The sequence below is a fragment of the Cuculus canorus genome, chromosome 1, assembly GCF_017976375.1.
Source record: "Cuculus canorus isolate bCucCan1 chromosome 1, bCucCan1.pri, whole genome shotgun sequence".
Taxonomy (NCBI): domain Eukaryota; kingdom Metazoa; phylum Chordata; class Aves; order Cuculiformes; family Cuculidae; genus Cuculus; species Cuculus canorus.
In genome coordinates this window covers 197,566,148-197,590,640 of record NC_071401.1, presented here as the reverse complement: position 1 = coordinate 197,590,640, position 24,493 = coordinate 197,566,148, and the positions used below count along the sequence as shown (strand labels likewise).

At 35.6% G+C, this 24,493-nt stretch overlaps 1 protein-coding gene across 10 annotated transcripts in view; it reads left to right on the top strand.

Moving 5' to 3' along the window:
• The window catches only part of CACNA2D1 (calcium voltage-gated channel auxiliary subunit alpha2delta 1), a 399,914-nt gene that overhangs the window by 259,725 nt on the left and 115,696 nt on the right, over positions 1-24,493 (top strand). For all 10 annotated transcript variants that reach the window (XM_054068845.1, XM_054068882.1, XM_054068852.1 and 7 more), the window contains exon 7: positions 12,382-12,513. In XM_054068845.1, coding sequence (XP_053924820.1) covers positions 12,382-12,513 — 132 coding nt within the window. The remainder of the gene's footprint in view (positions 1-12,381; positions 12,514-24,493) is intronic.

The window sequence follows — 24,493 nt, the reverse complement described above, 5'->3', positions numbered from 1 at the left end:
CATAAGACTCTTCTGACATGATTCTACAACTGATAAATGGTGGCCAGATGTTGGCTCAGAAACTACATACATTACAAAACTGGGGTTTGTGCTGAAGTGCCAGATATATCAAGAAATCACTCAGAAGACCTTCAAAGCACTAAAGACTCTTAAGGTTTGTTCATGAGATCTGATGATGTCATTGCGAATAAATAAATTGTTCCTGTTCTATACCTGAGGAAGATGCTTAGTAAGATTATGATATACCAAAGATTTTCCAGAAAGTCAAGATTAGATTAAAAGTTGAAGCATGTACATCAAATTAGCACGAACACCTTCAATGTTGTTACATCAGTTTATGTAAGTCAGGGTCACAGCTCCAGTTTCTTTACTACTGGTGATCTCTCATTTTCAAAACCATTGTTACATGCATAAAGCATTTAGAGGAACTGACTAAAGTAAAATACAACTCTTGGATAGTGTTGTTGGATCCTTTAAGTGCCAAAATTTCTTAACTTCCCTTTTGACACAGATACTGTAATGGTGAAATAAATATTTATAAGATTACTGTCAGATTTTCAGCTGTTATACATCGGAATACCTTTACTAGTGGCTTTAGTGAAAGTATGTCTGCTTCCAACAGATGGGAGTCTGACCACTAGTCTGCAGAATATTTGCATCAAGAAAGCAATTCCTTTTTAGATGAGAAACTGGACTCTTACTTATATACAGTTTGTTGGTATGTGTATAAAAATATGTGGGTTTTTGTTTTAATCGTGCTCAAGCCCATCTCATCAGCTGAAATTGAGTGTCCTTTCCTTTCAGTTACAGAAAATAATATAGCCATAGTTGAATCTAAACACACTTGCTGCTAAAAATGAATAGAGTGATGAAAATTGGTGAGGTGATGTTATGCTTGAGATGGAACGATGCTGTAGTATTGCCTGTTGGCTGTGAAATTCTTTATCACTGACAGTCAAATTTTCGGGTTCAGCTGTGTCATTGATTTTATGCTTCATTATTGTTTCATGAGAGCTAGGTCTGTCTACATTAGTATCTTAGTTCAAATCAGAAATGCCCTTTGGAAGAAAATACTGTTTGCCCCATGCTGCTGAACTATTCCTCAGCCATCTCGTAATGTGGTAGCAGGATTCCCTTCCTTCCCTTCCTTCTACCTAAACCAGAAGGTGCACACTTACAATGCACCTGGCCCATATTAACTGTTAATGAACATTCAGGCTACAGGGCAGATTAGAGGTAGTAGAAAATAAAATCTCCAAATTGTGTATAATGTGAATGTCACATCCCCAGCATCAGCTCTTTTAATATACAGACCTGATTCCATTGCTCTGCACTGTTGACTGGTATAGGTGAAGGCACTGAAACCACTATGCTGTTAGAAAAGCAAAGTAATGAGCTTCTCATTTAGGATAAGTCTTCTCTTGCTTCATACAGTCATTTTTCAAAAAAAAAATGAAAACAAAAACAAAAACCCAAACAACCAAAAATCCAAACCACTAGGTCTTACCTTTCACAGGTTTTGAAACAGTTTCTGAAATGGTTTGTTAGCAGATGTGGACCACTATTTCCCTGAAATACATCCTGAATTGGTGCAGATTGTAAGAGCACAATGCAATTTAGCTGGTACTGAGCTTCTGGCATTCAGTTTGCTTCCATTGTTTATCAAATATGAAAGTTAAATATCTGTAGAAATTCTGTAAGACTGGGGCAGAAGTCTGTTGTATTTCAGTATGCGATATGACTCCTTCCTAAAGCCTTATTTGAAATCCAGATTCATGTTTTTATCCTCCTGCTTGTCCTATGAAATGTGTTGCATTGTATCCTCATTCCCTGACTTTACTTGAAACTAGCTGTCAAAATACTATATAACTTCAGAGGTCTTTGTAGTGTATTCTTAACCATTTTAGCTCCCTATGCGTTTTTTCACTTCATAGCAGTAGTCCCGTCTATGTCTGTAATTCCTTAATATATTGGTTTCTTCCTGTCTTGGGTATGATCTATACAGTAGCCCTCAAAAACCTCAAGCTCAGCAGCTTCTCTGATTTTAAAAGCTGTCTTTATGCAGCATTTACTCATTCAGGAAGGTTTATGACCCTTAGTTAGGTATAGGTATAAGTACAGTTTAAACCATTAGTGAGGTAGGCATATGTAAGGCAATAATGTTTCTTCATAAACCATAGGGTAGGTATATACAAGGCAGTGAGATTTCTTTGATCATCATATTCCAGTTGTTTTCTGCAATTTTGCTACTTCTTCCCGTAGTTGTTTATAATCTCATACTGAATTACAAACAAGGAGATCTTTAGAAATCACAGAATTATAAAAATGTATTTGTGTTTGGACTTTGTTCGTAGAACAAAGAACTGCTATATCAAGTGAATAAAGCAATGAATACAAAAAATTCTGATGAATCCTAAGAGGTTACTCGTGATGTGGAAGCAGATAAGAAAAAAAAAAAAAAAACAAAAACCCTACAAAGAAGCATAATTTTACTGTGTTCCTGAAGAACATTTTGAGTCTTTTATTATTTCAGAAGTATTTTGAGTCTTATGAAATTATTTGTAAGGGTGATGGGTTTTGGTTTCCCCTCCCCCCCCCCCCCCCCCCTTGCTTAAGAAATCTAAAGTGTTAAGTCCTGGTACCTACTTCTGTGAACTGCTTATTGTGTTAGACTGATAAAACACTAGACAGAGGAGCTGAACACTGCAGGGTTACAGTGTTCTGAAGATGAAGGATGAAATCAATTCTCTGTGCTATAAAGGATTTCTGTCATTAACTTAATCAAGGCAAAGATTCACCCCAGGATTGGAATTCAGCTTGTCATCTTGGAAGCACAGGGCTGGAAGACTGTTTTTTTTTCATCATAGACTTAATGCTCTAGATTAAATACAACTAATATGTTTTAGAGCAGAATCTCTGTAGAGGGAGCAAGCTTCGAACTTTCACCTCTCTAGTACCCTATAGCTCCTTCATCTTTAAGACAGAAGAGTTTTATTCATAATGCCTCTAGACAACCTGGAAAACAACACCAAATCAAGCTTAATTATCTGTCAATGTACAATACCTGTGATGGTGCCAGGCTATAGAATGACAATTTCTATTTTATTTTTTGCATCCTTCTTCTGAAAGGGCTTAATACAGTTACACTTGGGAAAGATGTTTCATATGTTGGAGAGAGGGTTTTTTTTTCCCTTGGGTAACTGTCTTTTAGAAAATATATGTCCTCTTCCTTTTGCACACAATCTTTAGCCAAAATGAACAACAAAAACAATGAAAAGAAATGTTGTGGAAATTTCATTATTTTTAGTCTGCAAGATTCATCCGTGAGATGTCTCGAATATTGACAAGGAGCAGGGGCTGTCACATTTGTACCACCTCAGGTGATGAAACAGACCTTGTCTCATCATAATTTTTCTCACGTTTCCCACTTGTATGTTGTATTCCCTTCACACTCAGTGTGCCTTGGATTTCTGTTGCCAGAGTTACATTTAGATAGATTAATTCATTAATATTTCATTTATATGGGGGTTAGATTAGAATCCATTAGCCAAATCCACCGTATAATATTAATATTTATTAAAATTCCCTAAACCTCAGGGAAAAAAGTTGTGTGCACTATATATGTATGTTCTCCATATATGATCCATACAATATATATAGACAATAATATTATAATGTATAATGAATAATGTATATATAAAGTATAGATTTTATAATATATCTAGAACATATATATGTACTGTATATAGATATGCTAATGTAAAAAACTTATGCATACTGTTTTTGCAAACATTTGATATTAATTATGTAAACATTAGTAAGAAAAGTAGTTTTACTTCCGAGTCATACTGCCATTAACTGTATAAAACTGCATTGTTTGTGCTTGCTGAATTTTAGCTTCTAAAAGAACTTTATTTGTAACAAAGAGTGGTATATCAGAATAGGGCAAAAAAAGCTTTTTGCTTCACAAATCCAACTCTTTAGCTCCTTTGATAAACTGATTAAGCTCTGTCCTAAAAGACCTGGGCTCCTTGCTTCTTAATTAGTTTGTACTTGTTTGTTACTGAACCAGTGCCATCCTTACGCCTGCCTACTCTTGTCAGGATTGGGCTTGTTTTCTGACTGACCATATTTTTCTGGACTACATTACTCAAACTCTTTGTCTCTTTTCAGAAGACAGGTTTTCTGTTCTTTACCAGGTTTCTTACTGGCCATTTGCAGCACTGTTTCCACTTCCAATTTATCATTTTGGCATTATGGACAAAACAACCGTCGTATTCTAGACAATGCATCTAGCAGTCTTTAGATCATTGTAGTAATCTGCCTGTATTTTTGCTAGAGATACTTGTAGTTCCCAATTTCCTGTGGCTGGGAAGAGGATAGAAGGATTTGTGTTGACAGACAATATACATGTTGTAAGAAAATTTTAAGAACTTTTTAACAAGTGATCTACATAAAGCTAACGTGATAGCATTCATTTCCAGACTGGTTTTTCAGACTACAACTAATATGTATTATAAAAGGAACTGGCAAAATAGTGAAAACATTGCAGAAAACATGATGTAGGAGACACAATGTTTTTGCATGAGTTAGCCTGTTTCTAGCTCTTTTCTTTATCATTTAATCCAGCTCCTGTTTGGGACTTGCTTATCTTGTAACTCTAATGACTGGAAAGTTATTGAAGTGGTGATACTCTGGCAGACTGAAGACAAAGCTTAATAATTTTTTCCAGGACAGCATTTCTAGACAGTTTTTTTATGTTTTTTTTTTTTTGTTGTTGTTAACACCTAATTATTTTTCGTTTATATTGAGATAAGTCTTCGTTAAAGATCAAGTATAACTCTATAGCTAGATTAATTTGAGTGTCACTGTGATACACTTTGAAATGATAACAAAGAAATAAAACAAAGTGAAGCAACACGAGTTAATAAGTGTGATATAGTCATCATTTCTTTCCAAATTAGTCTTTTGTCGATACGTAACCCCTGGTATTTTCATAAAAATATAGCATACTCATTTAAAAATAACACTTCATCTTTTTTTTAAAGAAGGATTTATTTCCAAGTAGAAGGCCTACTTTGAAGTCATGTATAATAAACAATAAGAACTAGTAAAAATTCAGGAGTGCTAGCAATGCTTTATTAAGTTCATTCTTTTTTTCATTTTATTTAGGTTCTTACACTGTGCACCCTAATCAACATTATCTTTCATATATGTCATCATCTTGCCATTTTCCCAGGTGGAAGACCTAGAGGACTGTGTAATTTTTTACACTGATGTCATTCTGTTGTAGAATGCTTGCTGCTGGACTTAGGTATAAGTGGGAGCAGGCAAAAAAACAACATTTATCCTTCCCAACTTGTAAGATGCACATGTACTGCTATTGGCAATGGGTTGTAGTATATAATATGGGTGTTTTCACATACATAAATAACTTGTTGAAAAAGCATGTGTGTTTGGTGAAGAGTCTGTAACTCCACGTCAACTCTATAAACAGAAGCTTCATTCCATCTTTTCTTCTTGACATTTTTATTCTAATTTCCTTCTCCCAGGCATTTCCCTTTTTTTATGAGCTTTTACTTGACTTCTTTAGGTTCCAACATGTGGACACTAAGGAAGTCAGTGGACAGTGTGTGGCTTTGCCAAATAATTGACTTGGTTTGATACGGACACAAGAGTATGCTAGACTTCAGTGACTCTTCAGAGAATTATTTATAGAAATGTCTGGAACATAATATCAGATATCTAACAGGGAGTAGAGAAATACATAACATTTTATCATTTATGCTTTTGCTTAAGAGTGTAAAATATCTACTGCGTATTTTTTTCAGCAATCCTAGATGGAGAAATTATTTTATTTCATTATTGTTCCATATGCTAAAAATTACATTTTAATACTTTACTTTTTATGCACCATTGAATGCATATTACCCAAACAGTTTCCATTACAAAGTAATTTAAAATTCTGTTATAATAGGTGATACAAATGTACTTTTAAAGCAAGATTTGGAACTGATTTATATATAAAAGTTCCAGCAAAACATCACTTAAAACAATAACCTATCTAATTGGAAACACCACCACATAATAGTTATTGTACGTTAAATTATAAGACTTATTTTTAATTTATCTCCCATGTTTTAAATGAAAGAATACATTTCCCTTGCAGTTGTAAATAATTGTTTTGACAGAAATGAACAAAGTCTATTCAGTTTGTAATATTTTTCACAGTTAAACAAATAAACAAACCGCTTTTGAATAAGCTGGTGGGTACAACTAAATGCAGTTGATGTTTCTAACTAGTCTGATAAGTTTGGCGCTCTGGAGTATGTATGCAAATTATATTTTGGTTATGCAGTTTGTAGATATGCATTCCTGTGATCCACATATATGTCTCACAGCGTGCTGTGATTTATATGCTTTACCTCTATGGAGATGTTGGATAAAAAATTCCCCAATTCCCCTAACTCTCAAGATTTTTCTGTTACATTGTATTACTGGTTTCTAATCAGCAGTGAAGGGTTTTTGGATGATAGTTTTGAGTTGGACGGTCTCCTGTGGTTTTCTGTGGAAAACCTAAGTATCTAAAGTCAGATTTCTGATTCCGTATCAAGGATCAGGTACCTTGGAGACCATTTTCAGCTTGGAGCTACCATAATCTTTCATTTACTCTGGCTTTTTGCTCTGCTCAACTTTGCAAGAGAGGAGTAGGTGGCTTAAAATATGTGTCTTAATTGGTCAAGTTACTACCAGAGTAGTTCTTCACATTACTGTATTTGGGAATAATGTAGAAAATACACGTGTGTGTGTTTATGCACATATGAGTATATATAAGCTGGTGCAAAAATCTAATTAAAAAAGACCATTCCTTCTTAGTCCAATGTAGAATGAGATGGGAGTACAACTTTGCGATGACAGTTGAGAATGTATAACATTCTGTGTAATTTAACATAAGCTAAAAGGAATGTAATCTTGAAAAAATTAGTAAATCCATAAATCATAAAGAAGACTTGTTTATGCCTTTGGTAGAGTTTCTATAATATCTGATTAGCATGGCTGCAGATGGAAGCCTCTGTGTCTGCACACATATCTATAAAATATGCACTTGCAAATGTAGTGTCCCTCTATGCCCTCTTTTAAATACCGTAATATTTGATTGCTAATTTATGTTTTGTTTGTAACAATAACTAGTTGATGTTACCTTAAAAGAAATCAATGAGTCAACTATGTTAAAGAGGATATGGAAGTGTAATACCTTTCACGCACTAGAAGAAGATTAATGAACTGCTGAGGAGCACCCTTCTGTTCTCCCTAGCGTATGTGTAGCTGCCACATCAGGGAACAGCAGCTGACAAATTTTCAGATGTCGTAAATAGCTCTCGGGCTCTTCTTCAAATAAAGTTGTGCTCTGCCTCGTATGCAGGCCAGGGCCTATACATTGCATAAATCATCAGAAGTGTATTTCAATTCTTCTAAAGAGAGCATGGAGGTGTTCTCTATTTTTTATTGATTGCATTTGCAGAGGAAAATTGAATCCATTCCTTGTCAAGGTTCCTAAACCTTATGCCATAAAGAAGAGGGGGAAAAGGACAAGATGGATGGAGTTCAGTGGAATTAGCCAGAAAGAATGATGTTTCCTATTGTATGATGATATTTTTTTTTTCTTCTTCCACGTATCAAGTGAAAGGTAGCATCTGAAATGCTTTGAAGCAGTAATCTTCAAAGACTTCTTTTAACAGAATTGGAAATAAGCTCATAGGAAAGTTGTCTCCAACTAGATATTCTGCCAATTATCAGTCAAAACCTCTTTCCTGTATGGAAGCTAACTCAAGAAGAAAAGTAAGTGTTTCGAGGGTATACAGTATCTCAGTAGTTTGGCTGTAATATCTATAAATGTTTTATTCTAGTAAAGTGCATCATTTTGATAACACAAAAATAAATGAAATTCTCAGTATTCATGAAGTTAATATAAATCCATGTCTCTCAAATTAGCATCTTCTGACAGGTGCTGTTATGAGCTAGTGAAAGTAGTGCTGCATTGTATTTTATGTATTGACATTCATGATATTTTAGTGGAAACCATTTGAAGAATAGTTTTGTTGCTGTTTACAAGCATTCTTGTTTGGTTTTATGTTGTTGGCGAGTTTCAAATACATTGCTGTAGGCTTTAAAACAGAATTTAGCGGTGTTGGTTTTAAATTGCCTTTTACTAGGGGTATTGCATTAGGAAAAAAAAAGAAAAAAGTAGGGGACTTGTTTTACAGCTTGCCTTTTGAAGTCCACGGTGTATTTTTAAGCAGAAATAAAAGAATAATATAAGTTGAAAAACACTTAGAGAAATAAATGTTTAAAGTTAAAATACTCGGAACTCTTTTCCTTATTTACTAATTACTAGATTAGTTAACCCAAATGCAGGTGCAGTCTGTATCAATTAAACAGACCTTGAATGAAGGGATCAAATTTGAATTACAAATAGGAAATGGCTCCAGAAATAACTGTTGTAATGATTGTACAATCAACTATTTACATATCAGTCCCACCAAACAAACGCTGTGTCTGTTCCAAGGACAAATTGTTGGTGTAATTATGAAAAAGTGACTTAAGAGGAAGACGATACGTGCTACATGTGTGCTGTTCAGATTTATTTCTGAAATGAGAGTTGGGTATTTAACTATGAATTTCTGTAGTGCAGGAAGTTACATTTTTCAGTACTTAAGAACAGATATTTTACATATCCGCAGTTTCAATACAGGATGGGGGATGACATGATCGAGAGCAGCCCTGCAGAGAAGGACTTGGGGTGCTTTTTGATGAGAAGCTCAACATGAGGCGGCAATGTGCGCTCACAGCCCAGAAGGCCAACCGTATCCTGGGCTGCATCAAAGGAAGTGTGGCCAGCAGGGCGAGGGAGGGGGTTCTGCCCTCTATTCCTCTCCTGTGAGACCTCATCTGGAATACTGTGTCCAGTTCTGGAATCCTCAACAGAAGAAGGATATGGAGCTGTTGGAATGGGTACAGAGGAGGGCTACAAAGATGGTCAGAGGGCTGGAGCATATCCCGTACGAGGACAGGCTGAGAGTTGGGATTGTTCAGCCTGGAGAAGGGAATGAGCCAAGGACACCTTATAGTAACCTTCCAGTACCTGAAGGGGACCTACAAGAAAGCTGGGGAGGGACTTTTTACAAAGGTATGTAGTGATAGGATTAGGGGGCATGGCTGTAAACTGGAGGAGGAAAGATTTAGACTAGACATAAGGAGGAAAGTCTGGATGGGGCCTTGGCCAGGCTGATCTAGTGTTGGAATCTAGGGTTGGAATTAGATGATCTTTAAGGGCCCTTCCACCTCAGACCATTCTGTGATTCTGTGATATTGTTGTTAGTCTTTTCCCAGATTTATTTCATTTTACATGTGCTTGGATGCTCTGCTTTTGTTGCTCATCTTGAATTCCCTATTATTATTATTGTTTTTATTTTAATCCCAAATTCCTGTGGGTTTATTTCCCCCCTTGCTGCAAGTTCTTGGATTTTTTTAGGGTGTTGTATTTGTCTCTGGAAGAAAGTTGTAGCAGAGAAGGAGGAAGGGGAAAGTGGGACATAAGTAAGATCATAAAACTCTTGTCTCTGACTCTAAAGCATCATTTCTCCACAAATGTTACAAATAAGACCCCGTAAGTGATATTTCCTGTTTTATAGCCTAATCTCAACAAGTGTAATAAAATTTTGAAATTGTTAATTCTAATACATCGGTTCAACACTTCAGTACTTAATTACTTCACGATTTGTATATAGTCTCCTTATTTTCTCCTTTTCTCCATGTGCATGTATGTTTAATAAATCATTATATATATATCAATGTGGATGTGCAGTTGTGAGTGTAAACATATAAGTTTGATAATACTTTTTTTTGGATTATTTTAGACACTGCAATTGTATTTGTAGATGTATAGTAATGTATTTAATGCATCTTTACTGAATATAATTTGTTAGGAAGCTTAATGTTTGAAGGAAATCCTCTCTTTAGAATTGTATCATGTTTCATATATGAAGAGTTCTTTATCATTTTAGAAAAGCATTAATGAGTGTGACTAACTTAAAACTATTTTTTTCTTGATTAAATATTTTGCTGAATAGGGATGTCAGTGGTCTGCCCAAGGTGGTAAATTCACTGACAGATTTGGGGGTAGAGGCTGTAGCAATTTTAAGTCAGGTCACAAACCTGAAGAAATGCCTTAATTTATATTGTTATGGGGCGTGGGACTTCACTGAGGACCATGAAACCTACATGGTTTGTCAGCTGGCAAAAGGGTAAAAATTAGTGTCTCCCCTGTGCCTTAAGTAAGTGTCCTAAGCTCCAGGGCCCTAAATGCCACTAGGAACCACTAACGTAGGCTTCCAGTGGGCCAAATACTGTCTCTGTACATCAGATGAGGAAACAGTAACATGGAAAAAATATAAATAATTACAAAAAATAAAAAAAAAATCCAGTGTGAAAGGAAATTCTTGTCTGAGTAATAAAAGAGCTTGTAATGACTTCATGGAGCCTCTTCTGGTACTAAGATCTGAAATAAAACCTGTAAAAAGTCTGTACTTAATGTTTAATTACATTGATGAGCACTGGAAGATCAAACTGGATCTGAAAAAGACAGTTGAACAGTAACCATTTTAAAATGATAGTTAACTTCTCACAGTGATTCAGGGAATTATTCCTCTTCTAAGTAAGCATATACATATTTAACATTAGCTACATGTCGAAGAGACAGGAATGTGGTAGAAGCTTATTGCTCACAGAGAATCGAAATGTAATTTGATATTTCTATAATAAGCTATATCTTGAGAGAGTAATGTTATCTTAAAATTTCTTTAAAAAAATAGATAAACCTTTCTGCAAAACACATGCTGTAGCAATTTTCTCCTTAACCTTTTAAAACAAGCCTATAAAATTTAATGTTGTGATCTCATTTCTTTAGTACCTGTATACATTTCTTTGGAAATAGGCTGTCAAATCTTAACTTTATTCCTGTTTTTAATTTTAATGTTTTATTTCACAGTAGCAGAGATCTAGAATGTAGATGTCCATATCATTTTTTTTTTTACTGTGAAACCACTGATGTACTTTACGCGTGAACTGTTTTTATTTCATCTTGATTTGTCCATTTGCAAGAGAACTTTATTTTTTTTTCTTGTGTGCATTTCTACAGTGTAAGCAGGATCCATATTACAGTGTTAACTTTCATAGAATTTATGCCTACATTTTAACTGGTGTTTATTTTTTTTTTCCCTCTCTAGTTCCCTTTCCACTCCGGACTTGCTAATCTCGATGTTTCAATTTTAGAAACATTACTTTTAATGCCATTAGTCAACGTACAAGGAAAAATTAGCAAGCAAGCCCATAAAAAGCTTTAAAATACCTGTTATTGCTTAACATTATCAAGATTCTTTTTTTTTAAATTAATGCAATATTTGCAGCTGATCAAATGAGGTGAAAAACATTACTTATCACAAGTAATATCATGAAGTATTCTTTATCACAATAATATTTTGTTGACTAGTGGCTGTAGTCAGTTGACTGTTACTGTAGCAGTGTTCATCAATTTTAGAGTGTCTTCTTTTCTAAAAAGGCATACAACATACTATTATATTATAAATTGAATCAGTTATATATATTTGATTAAAAGAAGTATTGGTACAGGACAATTTTGTGAATGCAAGTTTCTGTATAATTGGCACATAGTGATTAGTTGAAATGTGAATTTCTTTGTATTTTAAGTGCATCGTGGAACTGATCCAACTCATAAACTTAACGTTCACATTGCTGATCTTTCTGTAAGTGATCTTAAGATATCATAAGATCATAACACTAAGATCTGTAGTGTGCAACAATACGTACTACTGTGCATCCAGTCCCACATTAATGTTACAATTCAAATAACGTCTTTTTCCCATATAATCCTCATATAGCGTCCATTTGGAAGGGGACATCTCTGTTACATTTATAAGAGACTCAAGTACTTTTGTTAACAGAATTCTAGTTGTTCTTGTTGTGGTGTATTGTAATTAGTAGAAACGTCAAATTTATATGCTTGCATTTATTTTTCTATTACTGGGAACTGCAATTAGAGTGAAGTCTCAGAAACATTGTATTTGTAGGAGTTACTGATTATGCAAATAAAATAATAGTCATTGCATACAAATAGTGCAATAGGCAGAAGAGAGCATGAGGAACTTAAAGAAAATGCCAAGGAAGTGGGTTTCTTTAAATTTACTTTGTTGATTAGATTAAAGAAATGTTATTACTTTCTGCAATAATTGTTTGCTTCTTATAGCCATTATTGTTGTATTTGGATGTAACTTTGTAATATCAAATATGTTTTGTCTTTGACAGCAACAATAGTGTTAAATGAGCTCAACTGGACTGCAGCACTGGATGATGTATTCAAGCGGAACAGAGAAGAAGACCCCACTTTATTATGGCAAGTTTTCGGTAGTGCAACTGGCCTCGCTAGGTATTACCCAGGTAATTGAAGTCTCTTTAAAGAACTATCGTGCGCCGCATATTGCCTTAAAAATATTCTGAATTATTTACTAGCAATAAAAGTTAACTACAAATTACTGTCTGGCATAGATGCAGTTTCTGTATCTCAGAAGTAACTCAAGGACTGTGAAATTATTCTGGCATAAAGATAGTATGAGGGGGAAGAAACTGGGGGTGAAATATGTAACTAATATTTCCTACAGTAAAAGGGGCAGAAAAGCAGAAGAGTTCAATTTTATTTTTGTATTGTTTTCTGTATGTTGTGTAAGTAATATTTTGAATGTTTGGCAGTGAGGTTTTTTTAATCTATCTACTTTTGAAAATAGTGACACTCTGACTAAACAGATAATGTTACGGCTAAAGTCAGTGGAAGTACAATTGTACCATGGTATGTTTATGTCCTGCAGAATCCACAATCTGACAATTGTCTCTCCTATTAGAGCTAAGGTCAATGAATAAAATTTGGTTATTTCAACCAACATCTGTTCCACCTGTCAAGGAATCCCATTACTGGATCATATTAATTCAAATAGATGTATATTTTACTGAATTTAGATTATCGATAGCTTAATTTGATGTTTTGATGTGTTCTTACTCATTGAAAGGCTTGTTTTATGGCAGTGTAAACTGCCTGTGCTGCTGCTGTTTTTGTAAAGTGATGCTGTTATCAATGACAGAATAATGTGTCCACTACACACAAGACAATTGTGTGCAGTGTCTTGTCTCTTCCCTACAATTGGCTGAGGAAGAACTTTGACATCCTTTCTGTTCTGCTTATATAAGATTGATTGTGTTTCTGAGGGCAAAGGGGTTTATTCTAAAGCTGTTACTGTATTATTAGTACAATTGCTAGCACAGGCAGAGAAACTGCCTTAGGCTAGTTTACAGGAAGAATATTTCATTGCACTTGAATCTGTTTGTTTTGTCATGCTAGATGCTTATGAAATAAATACAGTGAGATGTTGCAGAAAAAATAGTAGTGAAAAAGCTAATTTCATGTTTCTGTTTTTGTCAAGTGTTCTGTTTCAATGTTTTTAGGATATGTTAGTACTGTGTTTGGGGTAAACATTTCTCACCACTTACTATATAGGGATGTTTTCCAAGCGCTGAAAAAGAAGTGCTTCTTAAATTCATCTCTGTGCTATTCTCTAGGAAATCCATTTGTAAGACTTAAGTTTATCTCTAATGTTGAAAAATGAATTCTACCTAACCTGTCTAATCCAGTTGTCTACTAACACAACACAGGAGCCTCAGAGTCTCTCTGTATGCTTCCCTAGAGCACCCCTATAAAATAAGAGAAGCTTGTTTTCCCAATTTTGCAGGCAGATATGTTACTTGTATATACTCCGTCTAAACATAAATTCAGATTTGGTATAAAACTCAGGTCCTCTCACACCTCTTGCTTTTTCCATAGCTAACTGCCTAAGGACTTATTAGCTGCTTAATCCTGTTAGAACATAACTTCACAAATTCCTGGGTAACTCCCCAGTTCTTTAATTTTGTACGCACACAATATTGTGGAGCAGTCTGACAGTCCTTAAATTGTATGTGCATTGTTCTTACCATTTCTTTCCATTTATAGCTCAAATCAGTAAGCCCTTTGGGTTTCAGAGTTTTAGAAAGGTCTTTGTGCCAGGTTGTCCATCTTTCTCTTTCTGTAAACTTTGTCTCAGTTTGCTGACACACACAAATATTCTGAAAATGAAATCAAGTCTCATATACTTATATAGAAGGGATGTTTTTCATATTTGTCTTTTGAAAATGATATTATAAATTGTAAAACATCACTTCATCATATTTGCCTTAGGTAAGTCTGATTTGAAATTATGAATTTCTCCATAGTGATTATATTTGTGAAAGAATTTGGAAGTATGAAAAATGAAAATTAAAATGCATAAATGAGTCTGCTCCTTAGTATCCGAAATATATCCACTTAGTCTTCCCTCCTTTGGAAAGAATCAATCTTTGGCACCTCTAAGCAGTAGAGGGGTCTTCAATCATAGGTTTCTTGGTCTAATGTTTTTGTCTTATAGTATCCCACTGCCTTGAGTAATGGGCTAGACCGTACATCACTTCTGTTATCAGTACGCTCTTGGGCTATCCTTGTCACCGTAGTAACCAGCAGCTTGAAGGTATCTTTCCATGGGTCACCCTATGGATGGGAAGTATGTGTGAAATATAAGATTATTTTTCTATTGCATATATCGCATTTTTTCCTACATATATTCTTTTTTTTTTTTAGTACTGTTGTACACTCCTCTAGCATCCCGTGTGTGATTTCATTTAATTTTCATCTGTACTTTGTCTGCCTCTTTGGCACATTCATTTTCCTTTGTCTCTATCAAGAGAAAAGACAGCTTCCTTCTAACTCTGACCTAGGTTGAGATACATGGCAGTTCCTTACCTGAGATCTTACTCTTTATACACTATAATAAAAGGTATTTGGCTTAGATACAATAGTAATTAAATGCAGTAGAATAAGAATGGGGAACTCTGTTTTACAAAAATAACTAACAGCATCAGGTACAGGAAGGAATGGTACCAAAGTATTCACTTTCATTTTTACTGAGGAGAAAACTACATTCTATGTGGTTTTACTTTTGATTTTGATTCGAAGAAGAAAAAAATATTTAATCCAGGGAAGCCAGATTTAGGAAGATATTTCTGTAGATGGGTAGATACAGATGTGCAAGAAAGCTAAGTATTAGAAATATACAGATGAACACAAATACATGTTGAAATTTACAGTGGTGACAAAGCCAGTGCCAGAAATAAAAGGGAACGGTATAGCAACTTCCTATGTTTATGAGCTGTCTCAACAGAAACATTAGAGATTGTGTTGAGGTCATTGCTTCATTTTGGTTATTAACAATTTTTCCCTAAAAGATACAGTGTTCAGCTCTCATTCTCAAACATCAAGACAGAATTAGCAGAGAAGAGCCAAAGATGCATTATACCTTCCTGGGCCTAAAACCTGTTTTTTTCACTTTTTTCAGTTAGAATTTAAATCAGCTTGATTTAAAGAGGTAATATGAGTTTCCTGATATTGAACTTTTTCTTCTTTAAATTATTTAAGTAAATGTCTCTTGCCTAAAATAATTTTAAAGATTAGTGAGGGTACTTTTATCAATATTTTCATTAGTTTCAATGTGAAGTGAAATGTTAAGCTCTCTTACTGTGCTGGCAACTATCCATTTTGATATGAAGATGCCAAGAACAACTTTGCAATTTTCATTAGTGATTCTGTGAGCTCTGAACAACTCAAGAATAAGTAAACAGTAATTTAATAAAAGAGCTCAGAAGAATAAACAAATAAAGTGAGTGGAACTTTTAGGAAGGATGCAATATATAATAATTCTTACGTTTAAAGTTATATACCACAAATTGGTCTTTCTTTGAAGACATGATATAAGCATTGTAAAAATGCATTGTCCTTTTTACATAGATTTATGGAGTTGTATCAGAATCAATACAGGGGACTTGTTTACAAAAGGCATGGAAAATGCCACGACTTTTATTACTTTCTTTGCCTCAGTCCTCCCTCCCAAGATGAGCCCTCTTTAATTGCAGACCTCTGTTATCAGAGGGAAGTTATGAAGCAAGGCTGACCTGCCCTCGGTGACAAAGAATGAAGTTAGGGAACATTTAAGCAAGCTGGACATGTACAAGTCCTTGACATGTGATGGGATGCACCCATGAGTATTGAGGGGACTGGTGGATGTCATTATATGGCTATCCTTGATTATCATTGAAAGGTCATGGAAGCTCACAGAGCTTCCTGAGTTTCCTTTTTTTCCTGAGGAAACAAGTGTCACTTCTGTCTTCCTGAAGGGTAAGAAGGAGGATCTGGGGAACTACTGTCAGGCTAACATTAGTCCTTAGGGAAGTGGTGGAGCAAGTCTTCTTGGAAACTTTGGAGGAATGGTGAGGACAGATAGGTTATTGGGAGTGGTCAGCATCAATTAAAAAAGAAATCATGCCTAATCAACCTGACAATTGTCTGTGATGACATGACAGACTTGATGGAGGAGGGAAAAGCAGTGATGTTATTCATCTTGACTTTAAGAGTAAGTGTTTTGACACTGTTTCCCTTAACATCCTCATAGACAAAACTGATGAAGTAGGTTAGATAAATAGACAGTAATGGGGACTAAAAGCTATCTGAACTGCTGATCTTGAGGGTTATGAGAAGTGGCATGAAGTCCAGCAAGAGACCAATGAAAAGTGGTGTACCCCAGGATTCAATGCTGTGCCAATGTAATTCCATATCTTTATTAGTGACCTGAATGATGGGACAGGGTTCACCCTCAGCAAGCCTGTAGGTAGTACAAAACTGGGGGTGGCTGATTCAGAAGATGATTACACTGCCATTCAAAGGGACCTCAAAAGGCTGGAAAATTGTACTGACAAGAATCTCATGGAGTTCCACAAAGGGAGGTGCAAAGTTCTGCATCTGGAATAATTGTAGACACCAGTATCTGCAGGGGGCTGACAGCAGCAGCTTTACAGGAAAAAGACCTGGGGGCCATGATGGACAAGTTGGACTTTGTCAATAGCAGCCTGGGATGCATTAGGCAGAGCAGGTTGAAGGAGGTGATCATTCCCCTTGACTTAGCACTGGTGAGACGCATCTGAAGTGAAAGATCCAATTCTGCTTCCCCCCAGTCTATGAGAGACAGGGACTAAATGACTTGGAGGATCTTTCATAGGAGGAGAGAGTGAGAGACCTGTCTTTCAGCCTGGAGGAGGCAAGACTCAGAGGGATCTTGCAAAAATGTGTAAATAGCTGATGGATAGCGGAGAGGGACAACTCTCCATGGTCAACTCTCTGTGGGAGAAGTCTACACCGCTGACTTTCTGCGAGGGCAATTCTGTGCAGGGAGATTTAGGGGCAGAACTGGTGTTAGGGTTAGGATTAGGATTAGGGTTAAGTTTAAGGTTTGGAGCTCCTCGCATAGTTTTCCCTGCAGAGAGTTGGCTGTGTAGGGTTGTCTTTTGGAGAGTTGACTGCAGAGAGGTGGCAGTGGAGAATTAGCCACAGAGGGTTGTCCTAGATGCGACAAGGAAGCTTGGTGGTCTCCATCACAGTAGAATTTTTCTTTTCTCTGTGTTCTCCTCCACTTCCAACAGAAAATTTGGGAAAAACTCATGTAGAAATCTTAATATCGTCATTCAGAAAAGCAGAAACAACTAACGTATGGTTGTTTTCTTAAGATGTATAGTTGTGTTTGCAGTATCTGTCCATATAGAGAGTATCAAGGAGTACCAGCACTGGTGGGCTGGTATGAAAGTGTACAAGTGATGGATTAGCCGGGGCAAAGGTACTCATCCGTGTGGAGAAAGCTTTTAGATTTACTTATGATCTCACTCTATTTTGTAGAATTACCGTGAGTTCGAAAGTAACAGGTACTCAGTTCTTGTTTTAGGAAGTAGAGTGTTATTTGTTTATTTAGTGTTTCTTCAACAAAGAAATTAATGTGTGGGAAAGACTAGGTTAGAACGATTGGACAGATTGAGACCTCTTGGGGCTTGCAGTGCTTGTCCTGGAGTCCGCTTCACATACCCGACAAGTCCATATTGACAAGGCAGCTGTGAGGTCAGGCCAGGAAGCCCTGGCAAAATGCAGCATGGTGCACAGACATTCACACAGTGCAGCTTGGAAAAGGAGCAAGGGCTTGAGCTTAAATGAAGCTCCCAAGCCAAGAAGCAGAAGCTCCCAGGAGATTTTGTTTACCAAGGCTTTTAGTGATAGGACAAGGGGCAATGGGTATAAACTGGTGAGGGGCGGATTTAGAGTAGACATAAGGAAGAATTTCTTCACCATGAGAGTGGTGAGGCACTGACACAGGTTGCTCAGGGAGGTTGTGGCTGCCCCATCCCTGGAGGTGTTCAAGGCCAGGTTGGATGGGGCCTTGGGCAGCCTGATCTAGTGGGATGTCCCTGCCCATGGCAGGGGTGTTGGAACTAGGTGAGCTTTAAGGTCCCTTCCAACACAAACTATTCTATGATTCTATGATTTCTTGCAGCTTTTTGTCCCTTCCCTCTTCCCACATGGGCAGTCTCAAGTTACACCTCTGCACTGTGTAAATGTGGGCTTAAACATAGGCAGAAAACACCAAGGAGTCTGCCAAGCGTGCTGGTGCATGTAGGGCCTTTGATTTTTAAAGAACAAACTGATTTTATCTGAAGAAATAAGTGTATTTGTGTGAGACTACAATTTATTCCATAATTTCTTCTGTTTTTTCCTTAATAATTTCCCACTTGCTCAGAAGGGAAATAATGTTTGCTGAAACAAAGTAGCTCCAGACATCTTCCTTCTGCTCAGAAACTAAATTGCATTTTTTGGCTTACTGATTGAGGATGAAAAGAAGATTCCATATGTTTCCTGCCTGTGTACATAGATCAGTGCAGAAGCTAGGCACAGGCTATGCAGTGGTTGTTTGCCAATGATCTGAAAATTGTTACACTGGATGTAGTGAAGTTAGCTTGCAAGTACTTTGGGTTCTGCATGATGAATATTTTCTATTCAAGTTACAATTGGCCATTTCACCTGTCAGAGCTACTACTAACATATCAAAAATATGAAATGTTACAGGTTTAATATGTAATACACGATTGCTCAAAATTTGTATATTTTCTGAGCATTTAGTTTAAGTTTTTGACATTTAATAATTTTTAACAGTAACTAAAATATATTAAAAGTTTTAAAACAAGTTAACAGACTGACTGGTGAAATTGTTAAGTCATTGAAATGAAATGACTCAGACATTTTAAGTGTTTGTTTTTTTCCACAGCCAGCTGAAATCTCTCAGTCTTCACACTACAATCGTATCAATATCAGAGGCATTTTTGCTCATAGACTTATCCTTATGAGCAGTACATACAGAAAACTTTGTGACTGGTGAATTAAACATTCTTATGAAGCTGTAGGGGAAGGATTTCGGTTGGTTAGGCTTTTGTAACTAAATTTACATACCAAGAAGGTACAATGTGATGGATGAGATTAAGTTGAGAAAAATTAAATTCAAGCTGCATTGAAATCTGAGAATGTAAAAAAAAAAAAAAAGCAATAAAAAGAAAATAGTTAAATATGTGAATAGATTTAAATTTCAATGTACCAGAATGTAACTGAAATCAGAATTTCAGTTACTTTGTGTTCATTGACAGGCTTGACCTGAAAAGCCAGACCCAGACATAAAGGTACATAGTGAATATGTATTGCATTCTGTTAGAAATTATACTGTTTTGTTTGTGGTCCTGTCTGACTTGCAGCCAGAGGAACCTTGAGGTCATTATCCTGCACTACTGTCCAGTACATGCTCAGAGGATATCTTGAGTCATCTCGGGAAACAAACAATCTTGATTTACATGGTGGCATTTTGGGAAATTATTTACAACCTGTTTTCTTCCTTCCAATAGGAGAACACAGTCAGCTTTTCTGAACATCTCCCACATGTAACTTGTATGAGAAAGTCCTTCCTGTTTCTCAGTGTTCAGTTTGCAAAAAAAAATTTAGCTGAATCGTCTGCAGAAGGCAAGATAGGACTGGGCGTGTGAATAACTTCTTTCCTTTTGTTTTTGTCTAGGCATTCTTGTCTTGAATGTGTGTTTTCAACTGTAGTTTCTTTACAAAATCCACCAGGTTTAAAAATATTTGTAGAAGTTTCCAGTCTTTGTCCTGCAAGAGTATAGTTTTCCATTACTTATGTATAACTCAAGAGTGAGATTCAGTTTTCACCACTGCCATGAAAGAAAGCGGAAATATATTGGGGGGGGGGGGGGGTAGTGTTAAGCAAACTGTCCTGAAATTTTATATTATGGAATTCAGAAAGGCATTTTATTTTGAAACATTATATAAAATCAGAAGAGTTTCATTTGGAAAGTTGTGGGCCACAAGTTTAAAATCTGGATTCTCTGTGAGGTGGCAAGAGAGCACAATTAACTCTCCTGCACTATCAGGGCCACCTAGAATCTATAATGTAAGTCAGGTTTTGTTTTGTTTTATTTTATTTTTTAAAATGTTTCCAAATAGATATTTCTTTGGTGGCAGGAATCTGAAAAATTAAACTTTTTTTTAAAGCTTTGTTACTCCATGTAGAAAGGTACTTTAATACGGATCAGACTGCAGAATTAATTTGTAATTAACCACAGAGCAGTGGACAAATCTGTTACACAAAACTAAATTAATTTAATTAAAGTAGTTTAATACGATATTAAGGTACTTACATTTTGTGAGGCATCTGTCCAGCTAATTTTACATCTGGGTTTTAGAAAGCGCCTATTTAATATCAAATTTTTGGCAAGCTACTTGTAAGTGTAGGTATAAACTAGCCAGTTCCTCTTTTAAACTTGAAATCTTTCTTAATTATAGAAGTAATGAGGATTATAATTATAATTGTTAATCAATATTTCATTAAAATTTTGCAATGGGAAGCATATTATTTTCACTGTAGCAATTACTAATTTAACAAATATAAAAAAAAAACTTTGTATTTATGTGCCTTTTGCCAGGTACTGCCTCTCTCTTTTCATTATTTTTCTTGGTAATGCTAGGATCCTTAGTAAGGGATGCTTTTTGTTTTGGACTGTAGAGAGCAGACTTTTATTTGCAGTTAAATATGATGTCGAAGTCTTTTTTGTTGTGGCAATAAATATATTTAAGAAAGTTTGGCTGGAAAGGATTGCTCGAATGAAAACACACTCTTGATCGAGATGACTATTTAATAAAAAACCTGTTTGATCAGCAACACCAACTCGGCTTTCTTGAGCAAGTAAACTAAATATTTGCCAATGATAATACAAGAAAGGGGAGCAGATACAGATAGTCTCTGACTCCAGTTAGTGGGTTTTATTTAACAGTAGTAGTAGCATGGTGATGCATGAATTGATTCAACATCTTTTATGAAGAAACAGTGAGCCTAGACTCAGTTTGACGGTATTTGGTCTGTACTGTGCCGAAGGTGGGAATGTGCCACACTTGGTAAAGATCCAGAGAGTTCAGACAATTCATTGCAAAAATAAACTGAAAAAGAAATACTGTCCTGTCCCTAGATGTTCCAAATCTTCCCACTTCCATCTAGAGATTTAATGATGGCCTATAGGAAATTAAATTGAAGTCACAAAGTATGTGTGAAGTTGAAGTCCTTCTTATCCTACTGAGTAGATAGTGGACAAGATTACAGTGTTGGAATTGAGTGCCTACATAATATTAATCCTTACTTTAAGACCATCTGAGCATGTTTTAATCATGCATACAGTTGTTTCTTAAGCTCATCTGCTCCTTCAGTTTTATTGTTGTGCCTGTACTAGTAAAAAGAACAAGTCAGAGTTTTATGAGAATCCTTTAGATAGGTGTGTCTGAAGGGACAAAACATGATGGCAGCCTTTCCAAAAGGACAGCAGTGAACTTTATTTTGTTTCTTCTTTACTAAAAGGTTCTCCAGTCCTATTCCAGGAGGCCTCGTGTTCTCAAACACCCACAGATTATTTTATGCTATACCGCAGGGTGTACATACGCTGTATGGCATATAACACACAGCTTAATTTTCATCCCCCAAACACCTTCTGGTTTCAAAGTAATAAAAATATTGCTTTCCTCATTTTACAGATAAAAGAAACAGGTACAGAGAGATAAAATTACATTTTTTGGTGATCCCCTGAAGGTTAGGGATTCAGAGTGGGAATATGTGTAACCCCAAGGCTTTTTTCAAGATTCCGTTTGCTATTATCTTCTTTAACTCATACTTAAATTCATAGCATTGTTTAAACATCAGCAGGTGGGTTAATCTTCTCAGGATCTTTGTAATACCACTGCTGAAGAGTACAATGATAAGAACTGTTGAGTTCTTTCCCTTTTTTTTAACTGTACATTTGCCTTGTATTTATCCTTACTTTGTTTATTGATATAATAAATAAATACAATATAATGGGAACTTTAATTGATTATAGAAAAGCGTCTTTACATTACTCGTGCCAGTATTTTACTAGGATATTTCTGTGTAATTAGAGCTTACAAGGTGATAAATTGATAAATTCACAGACAAAGAAAAGATAATGCTGTAGTGCTCACTAGCCAGAAAAAAAATCTTTTCCCTAAAGTCTTAAAATTCTTACATTAAAAGTATGGATAGAGTAGTACTGGTACTATCTATTCACCTTCATAGACAAAAAAAATATAATAAAACCCCTCAAATCTATTTCCAGATGTCAGCGAAGCAGATCTCACTCAGCTACTGGAGCATTCTCTGCTTAGACAAATTAATAATGGAAGAGCTTTAAAAATCAATTTTTAATAAAATAACATGGTATCTCTCCAAATGAAGGACTTGCTGTGCACAGCTGCTCTTGTGTTATCCATTAATGGCAAGCAATAGTGTTGCGGCTGTGATATTGAATTCTCCAAAGAAAGTCATTACTGGAGCAGGTACTAAGAGACTAGAAAGCCTAAAAAATCCATACAAAATGGATCAAAAGCCTTGAAAACCTGAGAACTTCTTTTTTTATTTTTTTTTCCAAAATATTTCATGTATTATAACTGTCAGCTCCTGCTAAAAACTCAGCATTTAAAGGAGCTTTCAATGTAAAAAACAAAACAAAACCCAAAACAGTTTGCAAGTAATGCAGCTTATAAATTATCAGTTGCTGCAATTAATATGTAAGTTGGATTGTTCTATCTTTTATATTGAAGTAAGCCTCTTTAAGGGTTGTTTTTCTTTTTTTCATTGAAATCCATGAAGGAAGGATATGTGCTGAAATGATTAGGATCTAACCATACTCATGATATGGAAATTATTAGAATATATTTAATTGTGGCTCATTTTTCAAAAATGATGTGCTGAATGTTGTAATTGTGCAAGAAAATCCACCCAGTTATGGGATAATGTGCTATTTCTAGTGAGTTGATGGAATTGCAGCCAGAAAGCCACCATACTTTCATGCTGAAGTTCATACCATTTCTGTGTTTTTATGATACAAATTGAAATCTCCAGAATTCGCTCTTATAGGAAAAAAAAAACAAAACCAAAACACCAAACTTTTTGTTGCTTCTTTACTGCTTTTCCTCTAGCTCTGATCTTTAAGCCCCCTTTGGTGGGACGGTATCTAGTCCAGGTGAAACCATTGTGAGCAACACATTTACTGATGATGAAATTCAGTTTATATTTGAGAAAGCAGAAATATTTGCCTTTCAACTGAGATAACATGGCTATTTGAGACGTTAATTTTAAGTTGCAGGCTGCAATATGTGTTATGTGTTCAAATAAGTTTCATTTCTTTTGGCATATTGGGACCAATAAAGCAGTGGATTTATGTGTGTATGAGCTGTTCCCACATAATACTCATTGCTGAGCTGATTTGAGATGAAACAGAGCCCAGTATTGCCCATAACCACACAGGTAATACATTCTGAAAAGACCTCTGAGAGATGATTATCCTCTCCTTTCTGTATGGTGATGGTGCTATAAAAGTTACAGAGGACATTGCTCAGAGCTGTCTGGTTAATTAGATTTTACCTGAAGATAATTTAAGCTCTTGTAAATTTTAAATTATTATCTTAGTAAAATAGTTAAGAAATGGCTGTGTTCTGTCTTCACTGAACGTCTTCTGTGGTAGCATGGAGCTGGTCAGAAACAGTGTTTCTCTTGTTGGGGACAGTATTTATTAGGCATCATTATGATATCCTGAGTCCCAAGTATAGTAGTGAAAAATTATTCATGATAATTAATATTAGGGGCTCTTAAAGTTATGGCTGTTTATTCTTTTTAGCTGCCATGTCTTGCTACTTTTCACCTTTTACTGAAAAAATAACAAAGTAATTCTGAAAAGGTGCTGTTGCTGCACCAAAATTCACGACTTCTTTCTGAGTAGGAAGCTGAGGAATATAACTTTTCCCAACTAGTGTTGGCTACTGTATACCTGAATGCATGTTTGTTTACACAAGTTCCCTAACAGATGAGAGAAAATA